This window comes from Mesoplodon mirus (assembly GCF_964341445.2).
Source record: "Mesoplodon mirus genome assembly, chromosome: 3".
NCBI classification, from domain to species: domain Eukaryota; kingdom Metazoa; phylum Chordata; class Mammalia; order Artiodactyla; family Ziphiidae; genus Mesoplodon; species Mesoplodon mirus.
The window spans coordinates 142921745-142941460 of NC_138978.1; the positions used below are offsets into that span (position 1 = coordinate 142921745).

Genomic DNA, 19716 nt, shown 5'->3' on the forward strand with positions numbered 1-19716 from the left:
CAGGCAGCCTCTGTGTCTGGTTCCTGGCCGGCTGATGAGTCACCAGGAACTAAAGAAGCATTAGCCCATACCTACTTGCCCATGGGGATGCTCTGATTGGTGCTGTGCAGCTCTAGGTTACTCACCTGTTAGGTGGGTGGAAGGCCTGGGTTTATCAGTTTGCCCAGGGGATTTGTGGGATGGGGAAGTTAATGACTGTGGATTTGGTCAAGGAGGCTCTTGGGTTTTGAGGGACTTTAGGACCCAGAGAAAATCTCTTTCTGAATTAGGTACAAATTGATCTCAGTGAAGAATCATTGTCATTGCACCTCCCTTTCACACTACACTTGGTAGGGGAGGTGCGGGGGGGGGGGGGAGTACTAGCATTTTGTCCAAGAGGCTGATAGCTTTGATAAGACCTATAGGGTTCAATGGACACTTGCTGAGTGAAAATTTACTTTGTTGTGAACTGTGTCCTTCTGTGATATATTATTAGAACATATCAACGGTGTGTGCTCATCTGTGTAATTTTCAGAAATATGCCTTGGTATTTCTTATTGTTCCTCTGGTGTCTTTAAACAGTGAGCCAAAAATGATACACAGGGCTTCCCTGGTGGCACAGTGGTTGGGGGTCCGCCTGCCGACGCAGAGGACGCGGGTTCGTGCCCCGGTCCGGGAGGATCCCACGTGCCGTGGAGCGGCTGGGCCCGTGAGCCGTGGCCACTGGGCCTGCGAGTCCGGAGCCTGTGCTCCGCAGTGGGAGAGGCCACAACAGTGAGAGGCTCACGTACCGCAAAATAAAAAATAAGAAAAATTTTTTTTTAAAGTTACATATTTTATTAAACACACAATAATAATAATAATAAAGATATTTAGATTGTCAAAAGATTACATATTTTAACTTTTGGCATCATCTTGTGGATGGAGAGGTTCCACATGTTTATTGGTCTTTTGAAGTGATAACTTTAAACATTTTTATCCTATAGATATACTTGTGAAATTATACCAGACAAAAACTCACTGAAAGCACTCCTTCATATTCATACAACTGCAGATCCAACTGAGGATCCATTACCTCCACCACTGACAGGTCACAAGGGCTAAAATAATAGTTACAGCTAACATGTACTGAGTACTATATAAGTGTTAGGTCATATAATCTTTAAATAATCCCATAGGGTAGGGATTATCATTATAGTCATTTTACAGAGGAAGAAACTGAGATGTAAAGAGGTTAAATAATTTACTAAACTGAAACAGGCAGTAAAGGTGAAGCCAGGCTTCCAACACAGGCAGGCCTACTTTGGAGCACCCTTGCTGCTCTATTGCCCTGGGCTGCCACTCAGGGCAAAACCCCTCAGAGTGAGCAACAGGCCGTATCAGATATGATACATAAAGTAATCTTGTTACAAAGTTGAAAGTTATCCCAGCTCTGAATTTATCATTGTAATCACAGAAAATTATAATATTATAACTCATAGTTATTTTTATGTATGTTAAATGGTATTAACCAGTGGTTAATCATTATCCTGAGCAATGCTAGGGAGGCATGGCTGTCATTCAATAATAAGGAAATTATTAAACAGATCGTAGCACACTCACATTATGAAAGATTGTGACAACACTAAAAAGTAAAAATGTGAAAAAAGGTAAAAACATGAAAACTTTATAATGCAGTATCAAGTGGAAAGAAAACACTTAACTGTAGATTCACAACACAAAATCTATATTTAAAAAGAAAAAGATGTGTGCATACAGGCAAAAACTAGAAGGGAATGTAAAAAATATGAAACTAATTTGTATTTGGGTGGTAAGATGAGGTCTTTCTTTTTCTATTTTAAAAATTCTTTTAAGGGTATCAGATTACCCCTTTATAGAACTGAAAAAAAAGAAAATGAAAGAAAATCTGAAGGCCTTCTGACCCATTTCTCCACCAAGCTGCTTTCATTATTGGTCTTCAGAGCCCAGGAATGCTCTCTGCAGAGCAGGCTGACAGCCATCTAACATGTCAGCGCTCTGGTGAGATCAGTCTGGGTTCATTTTACTGCATCAACTAAAATATTCTCTGTTATGGATAATAGATTGTGCTGAGTATAAAACAGATCTGAAAGGTTAGGGTAGAAATGTAGATGTAAGATGTATTGAAAAGGCTCTGGAGGACATTACAGTTTGGGAATGTGAAGCCATCTGTGAAATAATTGGTATTATCTCTGAGAATGAATATTTGTCCTAGGGATGTTTGTATGGACATCTGATTAAACAGTTAGCAGCTAGACACTTGGAAGACTAAAGAGGAAAGTCTGTAAGTCTGCACTGGGGAAAACTTGAATGGGAACAGACTTAAGTATGCCCACCCTGAGCTGCTCTGCAGGACTTAGAGTTCCAAGCTCCCCTCACCAAACACCCCTGGTACCTTCGGCAAAATGTGGGTTGCCAAGGCCACCAGGTACTATTCTGTTGAATGTCTGTGAACTTATTCTAAAGTGAGTAACTTAGACTTCAGGAAGGCATTGCTGAGAAAATACTGGAGGGACAACTTCTTTTGAGCAAGGTTGCCATTTCCCAAAAAATGAATAAGGAGTCATCCAGTAGAGTGGAAAGGGGGAACAAGATTAGAACTAGTAGCACCCATAGGGGGCCCTCCATGGGTTAACTAGGGGTTAACTTCATAGTGCTGTTTCTTGGAGTATAGGAAAAGTCATACTAGCGTACAGTTTAAAATTTTTTCTTTCATAATTGAGATTCCCGCTCATTACCCCAACCCTACCATAAAATCTGATAATCCTATATACCTCCCTGTGTGATGTTGTGAAGGGTAAAGCAACAGGGTTCTAAAGCATAGTGTTTCTTATCCTATATTCACCCCTTCATGGGAGCTCATAGAGGGCTCAGCATCTATCAAGGCGACCATATCCCAAAGTTCAGGATATGACCATCAACAAAGGGACCTGGAAATAGTGAGGAGAAGCACAGAATGCCAGCCAGTAAATGCCAGGTGGTCAACTCAACAGGGGCCTGATCTAAATCCTTCTCTTTACTAACCCACACTGGAGGAAGGGGACCCTCAGGTAGAGGCAGGCAGATGATTAGACTGTCTATCTCTACTTGAGTCTAATTTGGTAAAGCAGAGTTTCTTAAATCCATCTTATCCAGATTTTCAAAACACTAGCATAGTTACACAAATAACTCTAAATTTACTTTAGTTTCCATTGAATTATATTTACTTTCCATGTATCATTTATACATTTTTACAGATACGCTTTTGCTTTTTTACATTGATTTGGCTTGCTAGTAGTTCATTTTACTGCTTTTGTTTTCTATTGGTATTTATACCTCTCTCCACAAACACACACGAGGACCAGTTCCTGAATTTATTTATGAATAAATAAATGAATTCTACTCTAAATTCCAATTTATTCTATTGCTTTCCCCTTTTATCTCCCTTTTATTCTTACCTCCTTTCTTTTTTTAGAAATTTATTTGAAAATAAATAAATGGCTAATTTGTTTTTAAACCCCCTTATTTAAGTAATGAAAATATTTAAGACTACGAATACAAAAATATTTAAGACTATGCCTTGGCCATATCTCATAGATTTTGTTCTTAATATTCTCATTAGCATTGTTTTCAAGTCATTCTTAGTTACAGATTTGGTTTCCTCTATATTTCAAGAGCAAACCAGGAGGATTTTTTTCCCAAGAGGTTGAAATGTTTATTTCTTCCAACTTTTGCTGTTTCTTTCTTTCTTTCTTTCTTTCTTTTTTTTGCGGTACGCGGGCCTCTCACTGTTGTGGCCTCTCCTGTTGCGGAGCACAGGCTCTGGACGCTCAGGCTCAGCGGCCATGGCTCACGGGCCCAGCCACTCCGCGGCATGTGAGATCTTCCCAGACCGGGGCACGAACCCGTGTCCCCTGCATCGGCAGGCGGGCTCTCAACCACTGCGCCACCAGGGAAGCCCTGCTATTTATTTCTAATTTTACTGTACTATGGTTAGAAAATCCTGCTGTAAGAGATAAAGTTGTTTTAATGTTTGCTTTTTTCTATATTCTTTTGTATGCATGAAATATAATAATTTTTATTGTGGTAAAATATACGACATAAAGTTTAGAATTTTAACCATTTTTAACTGTACAGTTTAGTGGCACTACTTAAGTAATTCACATTGTTATGCAACCATCCACCATTATCCATTTCTGGAACTTTTTCATCATCCCAAACTGTGCTTTTGGTGTCACATTCAAGAAATCATTGCCAAATCCAATGTCCTGAAGATTTTGCCCTAAGTTTTCTTCTAAGAGTTTTATAGTTTTAGCTGTTACATTTAGGTCTTTGATCCGTTTTGAGTTCATTTTTATTTATGTGATAAGGGTCCAACATCATTCTTTTGAGGGTAGTACATTTTTTTTTTTTTTTTTTTTTTGTGGTACGCGGGCCTTTCACTGTTGTGGCCTCTCCCGTTGCGGAGCACAGGCTCCGGATGCGCAGGCTCAGCGGCCATGGCTCACGGGCCCAGCCGCTCCGCGGCATGTGGGATCTTCCCGGACCGGGGCACGAACCCGTGTCCCCTGCATCGGCAGGCGGATTCTCAACCACTGCACCACCAGGGAAGCCCGAGGGTAATACATTTTTAAACGGAAAGCAAAGAATCAGAAAATATCAGCTCCAGAAGGGGCCCTCCCCATTTACGAATGAAGAAATTGGGAGAATAATAAAATAATAAGCCAAGCTCACAAAACTGATTGAGGGCAGCAGCAGACTAAAAGTCAAATCCTGTCTATTTTCAATGCATTACACTAGACTAATGTTTGCTTTTTTTAAATGATGCTTGCTTTATGATCAATACGGTGAATTTTTTGACACTTCATGGGCATTTGAAAATAAGGTACGTTCTCTGTTTTCAGAGTTCTGTGTGTGTGTGTGTGTGTGTGTGTGTGTTTCTCTTTCTTTCTGTCCATATAGATAGATAGGTATGACAACCTTATTAATTGTATTATTGTCAGAACATAGTGTTAAGAGCTCAGGCTCTGATGCCAGGCAAACCTATGTGACCTTGAACTCACACTTGTAACCTCTCCAAACCACAGTTAAAGTAGAGGTGGTATCCCATTGAATGCATAGCCCTAGAAGGGATTTCAATCTTCATACACATTTCTTTCTGACTTTCAGTGGAACCCAAATAGTTGGCCCACAGGAACTCCTATTACCGTCACCTGTCCTCTCTTATGCTCTAGCGCCCTAAACTCCCAGAACCTTCTCATACTTCTGTGCCCATAACATTCTCTTACTCTGCCATCTTGGGCTCCCCAGCCCCTCTGTCCTCATCCCCATTTCCATGTGCCAAGCTTCAGGCGCACGACCTTGGGCTATTGTCTCTCATCCTGAGGGAATGTCGTTTCCCTTCAGTCCCAGTGCTTGAGAATCCATCCTCTTCATGTTCCCCTGCCTCCTCCTGCTCTCTTCTCCTCAGAGAATGGAGGCAGTAGTAGGCACCCGAGAAGATCGTGACATACTCCCAACCTCTGAATAATTGTTACCTTATCACAGCTATTTAAAAGTCTCATTACGTGCCTCACATGTGAAGTCTTAGACTTCATGGGAGCCCCATAAATCATCCATTCAGACGCTGAATGGACCATTCAGACAAGATGAATTGCACAAAGGTTACAAAGCTACTCAGTCAACTTGTCCCAATCCGGTTCCCTCTCCACCATCTTATACTGAACTTCTTGGAAACTTCCTGACTATCACATCTGTAATAGTTTCTTTTTAATGCACACAGATAAGTTCCTTTTAGTTTTTCCCCACATTTCCTAGTTCAGTGGACTAGGAAATATTTTCATAAGATTCTGCCTGCTATTGCTCCCTGATTTCCCAGCCACCCAACCACCATCTTTTCACCTTCCCCTACCCCCTGTCCCCCGTCCTATTGCTTCAGAAAGGAGGAAATTCAGAGCTGACCTCATTCCAGAATTCTGAAAAAAAAAAATACCAGTACTTTAGAAGAGCAAAAAGCCTTTACAACACCAGGATTGAGAAGAAGTAAAGTAAGAAAAGAGAAAATCCTTACACAGAGAACTACCTGATACACATGAAAACCTACACTAGAACCTCTCTTCTAGGTCAAAAAGGCCTTTTTTTCCCCTTCATAGAAACTGCAAGGTTTGACTCTGACCCAGAGACCCATCCTTGTCTAAGCTAGAAAGGGATTTTTGACTTGAAACTGACCGAGAGCTCAGACCAATCGAAGAGCAAGAGAAAGGGTGGCTGGGATGCCCGCTGGTGGGAGGAACTCCTGAGCCCAGCCCTGAAGGCCTCAAGGGTTCAGGCGCCCCTCAGATCGCACCAGAGAGCAAGAGAGAGGAACTGGGGTGAGCAAGTATTGTGGTTTCCTGTTTCAGCAAGGCTGCTGTACAAAAAGAAAGACAGTACCAAGAAGGGAAATGCTAAGGGGGCCCAGAGCCATGGATTGAGAGCTTGCCCCATTAGAGACCAGAGCCGAGATCTGCCCAGGAGCTGGGATGCTTTCCTGAGCTGCTTGGGTTGGAGCCTGGGACCCAAGGTAACTGAGGAGGAGGCTTTTGTGTCCAGGTTGGGGACCTCCGATTCTGGGGTGGGGCAGAAGAGGCTCTGTCTGTCAGCTTCCCTGGTCTGAAGGGGGAGACACTGGAGTGGATGTTGTAGTTTAGAGTGTTGGGGGTTGGGTACACAGGAAAGTGTCCCGTGTTGGTCTCCAGAGGCACAGCTTCCATCACTCTCTGCTCCATCCATAAGATTAGATTAGCAGTGAGTCAGATGACTAAGGGTTCAGGCTCCCCAGTGATGGGGGGTACATTTTACAGCTCCCTTCACAGCAGGGACCCCATAGCACCAAGCTGCCTGCCCAGCAGCTTGGGTGCAGGCCCTTCTCTCCTAGCTCACTCTGAGAGCTCTCGGCTAGGAAGTCCAGACCGTTCATTCATGCAGGAGGCCATTTATCACACACACAGCAGGGAATTAGGAGCAAAGACCGGGAAAGTCAGCAACAAAGCACTGTCAGGTGAGGGCAGCGCGCAGATCTCCCCCTGTGGCAGTGAGCACAGTCTCCCCCAGCCAATACCACCCTTTCCCAGAGCTCCAGCTGGGCCCTGTCATGCCACCAAGGGCTGCCTGGGCAGTGGCCCAGGGACCTTTCTTTGAAGCACATGGGGACCCCTTCCATTTTCTTCTAGAGCCCATCTCTGTCAGTCAGCCGTCCACATGGCTTCTTGTGTTTAAGCAAATCAGAATAACCAAGACCTCCCGGAAAGTTGGGTATGATTCTACCCAGGTGTGCCACACCAAATCCTACCCAGTGTGAGAGTCTGGGGGCCTGAGAACACTCACATCTCTGAGGAGACTTTCCCACTGCAACTCCGAGCTTGGGTAGCAAGGGCTAACGTCTGCCCCCCCAGAAAACAGAGCAGGGCAGCCATGCGTTTCAGTGAACTAGCGTAGACACAGCCCACACACTTCTCTCTCCCTAACAGCCCTTTCTTCTTCACAGCAGGAGGCAGGAGGATTCTCCACAATCAAGGGATCTGCCTAGTCTATGAAGCCTGAGGGATTACCTGGAACCAAACAGGGAGGGGACCTAGCGTCCCACATTTTAAAGGTGAGAAGCAGGCAGTCCTCTCTTCTTTGCCTTTCTGCCAGGCCTAACTGAGATGGCAGTTGTATCCAGACCACAGAGTAGTCCTTTCTCCCTGTAGCCTACACCCAGAAGTCAGATGAACAGAGCAACAGTAAATATGATTTCAACCAGGGACCAGCATCGCCTCCGTGGGGTAGACAGTGCCCCTTCAAAGAGAAAGGGGGCGGGGGAATTGGAGGATGAGGCATTCTCAGTCCTGGAGTGCTAGGTTAGCTCGGGACATTTGTCTTATAGCACTGAGTCTTCGATATCCAAGATCTGTAGGACAGGAGTGATAATAATCATATTATTCTAAAAAGCTAACATTTCTTGTGTGCTATGTCCCAGATGCTTGACATGCATTTTCTCTTTAATCCTCATAACCTTAGGAGGTAGGTTCCCACTTTATAAATGAGGAGACAGAGACACAGAGACAGTTAATAGCTTGTTCAAAAGCACGTGGGTAGTAGATGACAGGGCCAGGACAGGAGTCCACACAGTCTGAGTCCAGGGTCGGGGCACCTCGCCTCCCCCATTTACGGCAGAATAACTAGGGCCTATGGCTTAGGACACCACAAGTATAGATTCTGAAAGCGGAGTTTACCTGCACACCCAGTCCTACATAATTGAATATGAATCGGCCTCTCAGATCCTTTCCTAAGTTTTTAAACGAAGAAAGTGGCAGGTGAGAAGTGAGGGGGCCCTACAGAGTAGGAGTGAGGAGAAAAGCCTAAAGAGAGGGGAGAAGCACCCAGGGATGAGACGAGCGGACAAGCATTGACAACTTAACAGTTCTGCTTGGGGTCAGCACTGCCCAAGACCAGAAGATGCCCCTCCAAGCCTGGAGAGTCAGGCATTGGAGAGCGAACAGGGTCTGACTGTGTAAGACTCCCTCTCAGGGTGTGATACGGCCCCACCCCTGACACCCGCCCCCCGCCCCGTAAGGAGTCGTATGACCAGAGAGAGAGAAAGAGAGCAAGAATCCTGCAGAGAATTCCAGACTGATCCAGGAGGAGCAGGGAACTCCAATGAAAGGGCGGAGAGGCTGCTACCTGTTGGGTCTGTCTGACTATAAATAAACCCGAGGGGCCAGAGCCAGCAAATGCCTCCTGGTTGGTGAAGCTGAGAAATCCCTCCACTGACCTCCCCGGGAGCTAGATTCCCAGGGCGGTGGGTAGTGAGGCTGTGGGACAGAGAGAGGCGGCAGCTGTAAGGGGAAGTCCCCCTCCCTTCATCAGTCTCTGGGCTGACCCCAGGGACCAGAATTTCCAGTGCTCAGAATCCAGCTTAGCCATGTCCAGCCCCAACTCAGCCAAGCTACCAGAGGGTTCTAGGAGAATGAATAAATTTGCAGAAGGTAGGTGAGGGAGAGTAGGAAAGAGAGAAGGGCACAGAGGAGGCAGAAGGGGTGAGGGTGGGCTTATGTGAGTAGCAGGTAAGGCCACGTAGAGGGGCAGCAAGTGTGGCCTCTACTCCAAGCCTGGTTCCCTGGGGACCTTTGGTTACTGTTTTTGTTTGTTTGCTTTGGTTTCCTTTTTCTTGGCAATAGCCTTATTTAGGTATAATCCACATCGTTGCTGGTTTCGATGGCACGATCTGTGTCTGGGCTAAGGAAAGCAGACTTGGCACCATACTTAGCCCTAACAGGGAGGTGATTCTAAAAAAATGGAACCTGCCACTGGAAGAGATACTGAGCTGAAAGCTCTGAAATGAGTTTTGGTCAGTGATGGGCAAGTGGCAAGTACTCAGCCAGTATGGATCTGGGTGGTCCTGTACCTCAGAGTCAGAGCCCAGTCCTGGGCCAGGAGTGGAGTGCCAAGGGACCAAGGTCAGGACTCCATGACTGTAGGCAATAGCGTGGGGTGTCCCTCCCGAACCATGCCCCGGACCAGGCTGGCAAGATAGCTGCTAAAGGCTAAGCAGAGGACAGTGAGTGCTGGCCATAGGACTGGTAGCACCTCAAGGGGTTTGGCTATCCCTCCAGGCCTTGAGAAAAGTTACTCACCTATGTTAGTAACAACTGGGCCAAGAGAGCAGTAAAGATTCTGGCTTTCCTTTTAGATTGGGGATCAGGGAGCCAGTTTAACTGGTTCTTTAGAAGTCCCTGGAAAAGGAACACAGCCCCATCTGCCCTCCAGAAGGCTAGAAGCTTTTAGTGATTTTTATCAATTATTTCTCACGTTCCCCTAACTTAGAGGCAGGGTGAGACGTTTGGTCAAGGAAGAAGTGGCAGCCAGAGGAATCTCGCCACTTTGCAGAAGGGGAGATGCAGGCAAGAGAAGAGCAGAAATTAGTCTAGAGGCTGAATCCAGAAGTCCTGAGTTCCCACATGACATCATCCCCTCTTCAGTTGTCAACCCACACATATGGGACGCTGTGATATTTCTGCCCCCTCGTCCAGGGAGATGGCCATTTTTCGGCCCATCTCCTGACCCCTCCTCTTCGCCTCCCTCTTGGCACTTGGCAGATCCGGGCAGCTATTCCAGGAACTGGAAGCCAAGCACAACAGATGCTCACGAGGTCATCATGATCAACCCAGACCCTAGGCCTGCCTCTGGCTTGGCCTGGTGGGCTGAGAGCTACGAGGCCAAGTGCGAGCACTGGCAGAAGACCCGTGAGAGCCGCCGCTGCCGCCCCAATGTGACCACTTGCCGCCAGGTGGGGAAGGCGCTGAGAACCCAGCAGAGGGAACAGCTCCAGAGGGCACGACAACAGCAGTTTTTCAGGCAGAGGAACCTGAAGGTGGAAGAGAAAGGCAAGGCACAGAGCCCGCAGGCCAGGGAGCCAGGCCAGGCGACTGACCTCAAAGAGCCCTTGTCTTGGGCCAACAGGATTTCTTCCCCCAGACAGCAGGTGGGCCATGTCGAGGGACACACTTCTCTGGAGGGGATGGGGTGCAGCACCAAGGCAGGTGGGTGGGCTCAAGGTCACTAAGAAGTGATTTAAATGAAGTCCCTCCTTCCTCAGTCATCATAAAGTCTCCCTTAGCCACTTACTCAACAGATATTTTTGTTGTTGTGTTTTGGGGTTTTTTTTTTGTTTAGCTATTTTTTTGTTTTGCACTTGCCTTTTAGGAGAAAAAAGAATCATTTAAAAACAATTCCATAGCTAATTCCTAGTATTAGTTCAAATTCAGTCTATCTAGACGTATCTTCTACAGCATTCATTCATCCGTCATTCAACATTCAATGAATGCTTACTGTAGGCCAGGGACACAGACCAATCTTCTTAACGTCTCCCTCAAATCTCTCTCTCTCTCTCTCTCTCTCTCTCTCTCTCTCTCTCTCTCTCTCTCTCTCTCTCTCTCTCACACACACACACACACACACACACACACACACACACACACATTCTCATCTCTATTCTTCTGTAAGGCTGCTGCATCATCCACCTTCTCTCTTTCTCTTGGGCCATCCCAATTCCAGTATCGTTCACCTAAGGCCGCATCTGGCCCAGGAAGCCCTAGCTTCCCTAGCTTCTCCAGGCCACCTCTGCTCTCTGTGGTTTTTATGAGGTTATAAATCCTCTAAGATCGTGTAACTTTTAGAGGGCCCATTAGTCTGCCCTGGGAAGAAGCAGTGCTGGCAAAACCCAGGGTATGTTGAAATGAGCTCAGCCGGCAAACCATCTGTGTCTTCCTATCCACGTTGTGAGCATGTGGACAGCAGGGATGGGTCCTCCGGATTCCCTGGGAGTAACTGGTATTGTACTGTCCCCAGAATAGGTGCTCTGTTGGGCCTTCTTAACCAGTGCATATATTATCCACAACAGGAGGTGCTGTTCAGAAAAATGATCCTTGAGCCCAGCTGTAAAATAAAACAACTGTGTACTTTCTAAGGCAAGAAGGTTTCTATGTGCTTTCGTTGAAAAAATAATTTTAAGGAGAAAAAGAACAGAAAACACAGTTACCTAAAGAACTCTTCCTGAGCCTATCAGTTATTTCAGGTTTCTTGAGATTGAGTTAGTCTGCATGATTAGCTGCCACAGGCATTTCCTAGCCTTTTAGTGTTATGTTACAAACATAAAATTTTTTAGTTTGTAATAAAGAAAATATAAAAATAGCAGGCAAAATTGTGACAACTACTGCTGCATTCCTCCCTACAGCTGCCTAATTTACCTTCTCTTCACACAAAACCTCAACAATAGTCCAGCTGTTAATAAGAGGAAGGAAACCACCTCTAGAATAGGACGGCACCTTGGACACCATCTACTCCAAGCTCCTCATTATACAGCCAGGAGACTGAGACCAAGAAAAGGCAGGACCTGATCCCAGATCCCCTCACTCCCACCTCAGACCGGTTCTCTTTCCGGGATCAGGGACTCTAGAGAGAGTAATTAGAGACAAGCCCAGCTCCCCATTTGCCTGAACTGAGGAGGACCGATCCCACCAGCCAGGACAAGAAAGGGCAGGAGAAGGGATATCCTTGTAGCTCTGAAGGCTTGAATGGGTTCCTTTGGTTTTCTGGACCCGAAACGATCACTGGCTCATCTTTCTGCAGTCAGCTGGAGAATCCTGTTCTAAGAGGCTCTATCTAGGCTCTCAGCATCCCCCACTTGCTTTCCAGGTGTCAGGGACCAGCTCCGAGGTCTTTGCAACCCAACACCATCCTCCCTCAGGCGCCTGGAGGGATCTGGCTGACCACCTCCCCTCCCAGACTGGGGGCCTTCCACCACAGGACTCTCTCATCAAGAAGCCACCCAAACACCACCGTGGTAAGAGCAGGGCCTTCCTCACTCACTGGGCCGAGGCATTTCCACTCGCTGGCGGTGGAGAGTCCCTATCCCTCCCCACTTCCCTCACTGCCTCTCCCATGGGCTCTGAATCACCCTATCCCTATCCCTCAGGCACTCAGACAAAGGCAGAAGAAACACAGCCAACAATTAAGAATGACGCCAGTCAACAAACCAAGTGAGTACCTTTCATGTTCCTGACCTCAACTCCTTCACAGCCCATCCATTCCTCTCTTCTAAGCTTTTACCTGAACCCTCCCCCAGAATGTGGAGAGGAGCGCAAGGAACTTCCACGTCCACCTTAATTAAGAAAAAGGAAGGCCTTCCCCCCGCTTCCCCATTGGCTCTTCAGAAGAGATCAGAGAAGGAATCAGTACTCTGCCTCCTGACACTCTTATTTCTTTGATCCATTGTCATTTTTGTTTTTTGTTTTTTTCTTCTCTTCCAGTTATGGAGCTGCAGTTCTAGACACGGTAAGAAAATCCCCATGGTGACGGTGTTGAGTCAGGTGGCATCTAAGCTCCTCCAAGGTCTGACATTCTGGAATTCCATGGTAAACTCAGCTGGGATGGAGGGGTACCCTCTTCCTGGATGAGCATAGACATGGGGGCCTGGAAGGACCCTGAGCCAAGGAAGAAAGTTGACTCAGCACAAGCCAATCCTGGCTTGGGTTCCATGTTCTAGGATTTCAGGGAACCTACAATCTTCTTAAATACCCTTTTTCTTTCTCTCTAGAAAATCATCCAGCTTTCTGAGTACCTCAAAGTAAGTAACATGTGAATTCTCCCCTCAGCTCCTCCATCCATCTGCTCCCTTCTCCTCCAACTTAATCTTACCCTCTTGCATTTTGCCCCCCAGGAGGCCCTACAGAGTGAGCTGGTTCTAAAACAGAAAATGATGATTCTCCAAGACCTACTGTGTGCCCTGATTCAGGCCTCTGACAGCTCTTGGAAGGTAAGGGAAATCTTTGCTTGAACAAAGTCATGGACTTCTATGTGTGCCTATCTCATTCTTCTTTCCATACCATCCCAGCAAGAGAAGGGGCTTTTTCGCTACTGAAGAGGCCGAAGGTGGGGGATGGTGCTAAGACCTAGAGGTCAAACATGTCACAGTAAATATATGGGAAAGCTTGGCTCAATCCAGGGTGGTCAGCTGAGGACACACCCATGGAAGACCCAGAACCAAAAGAGGCAAGAGTTTCCATTCTTTAATTTGTTGGAAGAAAGAAAGGACGGTCCCAATTCAGTTAATACTACTGACTGTGATAAATGCAACTATTTTCATATGGGATTCACACCAATATTTATTCCAAGTCATCCTATACCTACTAGTCAGCCCAGACGTGAATGTCAAAGCGGGAAGGGACCTTGGAGATTAGCTAATTTTCTCATTTTGCCAATGAGGAAACTGAGTGTCAGGGAGGTCAGGTGACTAGTCCACAGTCACACTGCTAGTCAGAGGTAGAACTGGAACTAAAATTCAGACCTCCTGATTTTAGTCCATTCATTCAACAAATATTCATAAGTCATGGTCTCTACACTGAGCACTGAAAATGAGATTAATTAGACAGGGTTCCTGACGCTAGAGAGCTTGCAGTTTTGTCAGGGAGACAGATGCCTAAACAACGCAGAGATGTGAGAAATAAATGTTTTCAGGATATAGTAGAATACAAGGAGGAATGAATGACTCCACAGAAGGGGAGAACTAGGGCAATATTTATAGTTATATTAGTATTTTCCAGGCAAATGTGGAGACAGGAACTATATTCTGGGCAGGGGATACAGCATAGGCAAAGAACCAGAGGCGTGATATAGGCTAATGCAGTGGGTCTCCAGCTTTTTAATCTCAGGACCCCTTTATACTCTTTAAAAAAAATTATTAAAATCCAAAGAACTTTTTATATTTACCACTTTGAAATGAAAACAGGAATCTTAAAATATGTATTAATTTTAAAATAACAATAGTAAATAGATTACATGTGAACCTAAATTATATATTTTTGTGAAAAATAAGTATTTTTTAAAAAAATAGTGAGAGGAGTGGCATTGTTTTATGCTTTTTCAAATTTTTGTTTGGTTTTGTTTTTTGGGTTTTTTTAACATCTTTATTGGAGTATAATTACAGTGTTGTATTATTTTCTGCTGTATAACAAAGTGAATCAGCTATATGCATACATATATCCCCATATCCCCTCCCTCTTGCGCCTTCCTCCCTCCCTCCTTATCCCACTCCTCTAGGTGGTCGCAAAGCACCAAGCTGGCAAATCTTTTTAATGTCTGAACGGAAGACAGCTAGATTCTCATATTTGCGTCTGCATTCAGTCTGTTGTTAATACATTGTTTTGGTTGAAGCATATGAGGAAAATCCAGCCTCACATAGAAATGTAGTTGGAAAAGGGAAGACCTTGCAGATCCTGGATTCCCAGGGGTCCTTGGACCCCACATTGAAACCCCTAGACTTTAATGTTCAGGGAGTATAAGCAGTTTGATGCCACTGGAGCAGAAAGCCCCGGGTGCACAGAGAGAACACCCAACCTCCCAGCCTCTGTGAACATCTGACCTTACCACGTAGATGGCTGTGCTTAGACAGGGAGATGGGATGGGAGGACGTGGGACAAAACTAAGAAGTTTGCAGTGATGTCAAAGAGACTCCTAGGCTCAGCCCTCCCTCTTCATGTCGGTCACTGTATCCGGATTTAGTTGTTTATGTTCAGGGCTCCTGCTGGTTAAGGAAGTTGTTTTCATAGCTGAGTAGGAGCCTGAGACACACAGCTGTGCATGCCAGGTGGTTTCCGGTGCTGAACTAAACTGAGCTGTCTCACTTGTTTATTCAACAGACATCTGATAAGTTCCAACTATGTGCTGGCTTGGGTGCTCCAGGGACAGAGGTAGGGTCCTTTGTCTTTAGGAGTTCCAATAGCAGCCAGGAAGAGAGAGACAGGTCATAAATAACTCTACTGCAGTGTGCTAAAGCTGCAACAGCACTTTCTACAAAGTGACACAGAGAAAAGAGAAGGGAGCAATTCTTCTGCCTGAGGTGGTATTGGGTAGACTCCAAAGGAAAGGGACCACTTTAGCGGGGTCTGGAAGGATTGAATAGGAGTTTACCAGTACAATCTCTTGATTGGCCTGATCTTGGATTATATGAGATAGAAAAAAGTCAGTTTTCACACTCGAGAAGTGTTAGATTTCTGACAGGCGGGGAGATAAGTCAAGAGAACGAGATGGACCAGCCAGACTGCTCCCACTTGATGTTAGGAAGATAAGGTGGCCATGTAGTTAGAATTCTGCAGGGGAACATAGTCTATATAGTCTATGGGTTTGCGGATCCACAACTTTTATTTTTTCAGTAATGCCAACCAAGCTCATAAGAGACTGACATATAATCCAGAATGCCAGTCTACTCGTTTTCAATGGGGGATAAAGCTGGTCAGTGACCAGCATGGTTAAGTCCAATAACCTGGACATAACCATGTATGATCTCAACCAGTAACTCCTGTATCTGGTTTCTAATGACAATTCCAAGAACATAAGACCCACTCGACATTTAAATCCAAATTTTCAGATGACTCCAAAGCTAAACGGAAATGATTTGATATTGAACTCTAAATTTGCATTATCTAGACTATCTCTTACCCAGGTGGGTAACCCAGAATCGACAGTAAAAGGCTCCTGCTTTCCCCAAAATCACAGGGCATAAAAATGAAAAGCACTGGTAAGGCAAGACCCCCAGTGAATTTGCAAAGCTGCTCTTGTGTCTTTTTCTTTTTGACCTTGAAGCCAGGAGAAATTCTAAAAATACAAATGTATTAATTTTTAAAACTTGACTTTACTGAATGTTGTTCAGATCCCCAAGCCTACAAAAATAATTTTATTTTTTAAAAAATGCTCCCTGCCTCAAAGGAGTTTACAATCCCTTAAAGGAGACAGATGAGTCAATAGATTAGAAATATAGATACTATGTGAACACCAGTAAAACTGCCTAATCCATAAAGAGTCGGGGGGTAGGTATGGTTGGCCAAGTTTATCGGAATTTATGATTCTAGGGCTGAATCTTGAACATGGGTAGAAGTTAACCAGGTGAGAAGCGTGGGTCACGATACTCTAAGCAGAAGAAGCTTTATGGGCAAAGGCAGAGGCTGAAAAGCACAGTGCTTAGGGGACCTACAAGCAGTTCAGCTTGCGTGGAGGCAGCATGAGATGAAAGTCTGGGCTTGTGAGTAGGAACCATGCCAAGGAGTTTGGACCTGATTCTTAGAACACTGAGAACCACTGAGAGATTTAAGCAGGTTGTGATGGGATCAGATTTAAGTTTTAGAAAGAACCCTCTAGCTGCAGGACTGAAAAGGGTTTGAAGGGAGGCAAGGCATGAAGATAATACATAGTCTCTATATAATCCATATAATAGTGTTACTAGGGTCTGAACTAAGGAGGAGGCAGTAGGGATAGAGGATACAGGTAATGAGCTGTTAGAGACGTTGACTTGACAAAGCTTGATGATGAACTGATTCCTTGAAGAAGGTGAGAGAGAGAAATCAAGGATGATTCCCTGGTTTAGGGTTTGGGAGACTGGGTGGGTGGTGATGCTGGCCACTGAGATAGGAGCAGGTTTAGAAAGATGATTTCCCTTTGGAAATGTCGGATTTCAAAGGCCTGTGGAAGGCCTAGGGGAGAATGCCCGGCATGCCCAGGGCAGTTTTTTATCCCCACTCACCTCTCACATCACCTGAGGGACTCTCCCTGCCTGCCTCCAGCCCGGAAGAAGATCCACCAGATTACTGACATCTCTGCCCTGTGGGCAAGGACCAATTTCTTTTCATTTCTGTATCCCTGCTCAGGCTTTAGCACACAGTAGGTCAATGTGTATTTGTTGAATTGCCTCAAATTTACAGAAATACACTTCTTGGGGAATGAATAAGTTGCTATTAGAGATGGAAGACCAGAGAAACAGCTATGAGCAGAAGGCCAAGGAGACACTGCAGAAAGTGCTGGAGGAGAAAATGCGTGCAGAACAGCAACTGCAGAGCACACAGGTGTGGGGATGCTCCATAATCCTTGGGGCTGGGAACCCTGGGGCAGTCTGGGTGGCAAGGGAGCCAGCTGCACCACTCCCTGGAACCCCCAAGGCACCACCCTCTCCTCTGATCTCCTTCAGCGGTCCCTGGCTCCGGCCGAGCAGAAGTGTGAAGAGTGGAAGAGCCAGTACGAGAGCCACCCCCAGCATGCGACTGCCCCCTACCCTGCCAGCCCAGTAATCATGAATGCCGTCTTCCTTCTCTTTTTTACAATGTGGTACATATGGATTTTCTAAAAATTAGATTTAACCAGCTTTTAAACCTTTCTTTCTAACAATATTAGTACTCTCTGACTCTCCAAATGCGCCTTTTAAAGTTGATTTAATTTATGGAAAAAATCACCCTTCATACTTTCCCTTAGATTGTTCCAGGAAATGTTTATAGCTGCTTCCAAGACAAATTCTAATACTTTCTCTCAGACAAACTTCACAATATTTCCATGTGGTAAGTAGTGTGGAGGTAAAAGACAATTCATCACAGGGACATCTCCTATGAAAATAAAATTAGAAACTAGCTTCTAAACATGCAGAGAGAAGGGCGTGGTGTCAGGCACTAATTTCCTTGAGAATTCCTCTCCATTTCTAATAGACGTTCTTATTTACCAAGATCCCTTTTCATTGGTGTCCTATTCCAGACTGTTCCACTCTGCCCATCCTCATCCTGTAAAATACATTCACACTCTTTTGTGACCCTACTTATTTGCCCATTAAATAATCAATCATAGAACTGTCAGAATTAAATATAGAGTGAAATTAAAATACTGTAGTCACTTGGAGGGTTTAAGCAGCTCCACCAGAAAATACTGGGCATGGATTTAAAGAGGCTGTGCGGGACCTGCTCTTGTCCAAGTTCCTTCTCAAGAACTATCTGAAATAAGCCTAAATTCAGAGTTAATCAGATTGGCCTGCTTTCTCAGGTGAACTGGAATTCACTGCTCTTTCCCCTCAACTCCCTGATGTCAGTGGCACTTTCCGGAGATGAAGTGGACTTCTCTGCCTCCTGCAGAAGCTCAGTTCCCCCCGGGCCCACTCCCTGTCTGAATCCCACACTTGAGGCCAGATGCCAGCCTTCCCAGAACATTCGTGGTCTCATTTCAGTTTTTGACCTGCTCAGATTGAGTCCCTGTAGACTCTTTCTCAGCTTGAAACCTGATCTTCAACCCCTTTCCCTGACCTCGATGGTTACCTTCCTACATTAGGCCTCAGGTGCTTTAACTATAAAATGATATAGTTGCCCTTAATTCTAAAGTCTTCTTCCTAAAGCTCTACAATGTGCTGGCTCCTTGAAAATGTTTCTCTTTGCTGGTTTTAATTTTGTAGAGAATTAAAACCACAGCTACTCTAAAAGACAGTAAGTTACATTGGATAAGGAAAGTGTGCTTTTGTAGTTAGATTAACAGGGATGGAAGACGACTTAGTATGTTTTAAGATACTCATGATCCATTCTCGTGAGAGTCGGGAAGAAGGGGAAGAGAGTTAATAAAATACCAAACGATTGTGACAAATTAAGTTAACAAAGATGTAGCTGATTAGTTACTACTCGAATAAGCCACACATATCCAATTCAAGTTTTCCTTTATTTTTCTAAGAAGGCATCCCAGTGAACTGAGTCCCATGTTCAGGAACTCCACGTTCAATGGCTTAGTCTTTAAAAACTGTTATGTTGCTGGAAGGTGAAATATTGCCCATCAGTCCTAATTGATGTTTAGCTATCACACACATTTGAAATAAATTTATTACTTTGCCTGATCTCAGTGTAATACATTCCAAAGGGGCAAAGAGCACACGAAAATTTATGGAGTCTCCATCTTCTACAATAAAGTGTGCAATAAATTACATATTATTTGGCCATGAAATTCACAAGCCATAGAAACCACACCATTAGCAATGTATACAGTGGTAAACAGCAGGTAATGATAATGATATAAAACAAAACAGATGGTGTATGTTGGCACTGCTGCCAATAAAGCAATCATTAAATACATTCGTATGCATCTACGCTAGGTAAGCTCTTTGAGGGCAATTGCTATGAATTCTACATACCTGTCAGGATATTATATAGAGCCCAGTTTCTATGGCCTTTATTCAGAGACGCTGAGAAAGGGTTACTGTGGGTAAATTCAGACCTTTTCTCAATATAGAATTTGGTCAACATGCATTCTGAACAGCAAAATTTCACACTGCTTTCAATTTTCCTACAGTACTTGCCACCTCAACAAATGCAGGATTAAGTATAATGGATTATAAGTTAGAAAGGAAAGATGGAAGAAAAGAAGGAAGGTAGA

At 44.8% G+C, this 19716-nt stretch overlaps 1 protein-coding gene and 1 pseudogene across 4 annotated transcripts in view; both read left to right on the top strand.

The window, feature by feature from the left end:
- Positions 1–19716, top strand: part of LOC309799286 (centrosomal protein of 78 kDa-like) — a 659089-nt pseudogene that overhangs the window by 346346 nt on the left and 293027 nt on the right. The window lies entirely within an intron of this gene.
- Positions 5761–18125, top strand: LOC309799568 (TRAF3-interacting JNK-activating modulator-like). 3 transcript variants are annotated; one of them, XM_082612878.1, is made up of 10 exons: positions 5761–6538; positions 7502–7609; positions 10095–10480; positions 12193–12340; positions 12473–12536; positions 12807–12831; positions 13094–13123; positions 13217–13312; positions 17250–17390; positions 17513–18125. In XM_082612878.1, the coding sequence occupies exons 3-10, from the start codon at positions 10154–10156 to the stop codon at positions 17666–17668; spliced, it is 987 nt and encodes a 328-aa protein (XP_082469004.1). In that variant the 5' UTR covers positions 5761–6538; positions 7502–7609; positions 10095–10153; the 3' UTR covers positions 17669–18125. The 3 variants fall into 3 exon arrangements, with proteins under 3 accessions (XP_082469004.1, XP_082469002.1, XP_082469003.1); XM_082612876.1 differs by having other exon boundaries at positions 17250–18125; XM_082612877.1 differs by having other exon boundaries at positions 5761–7609; positions 17250–18125.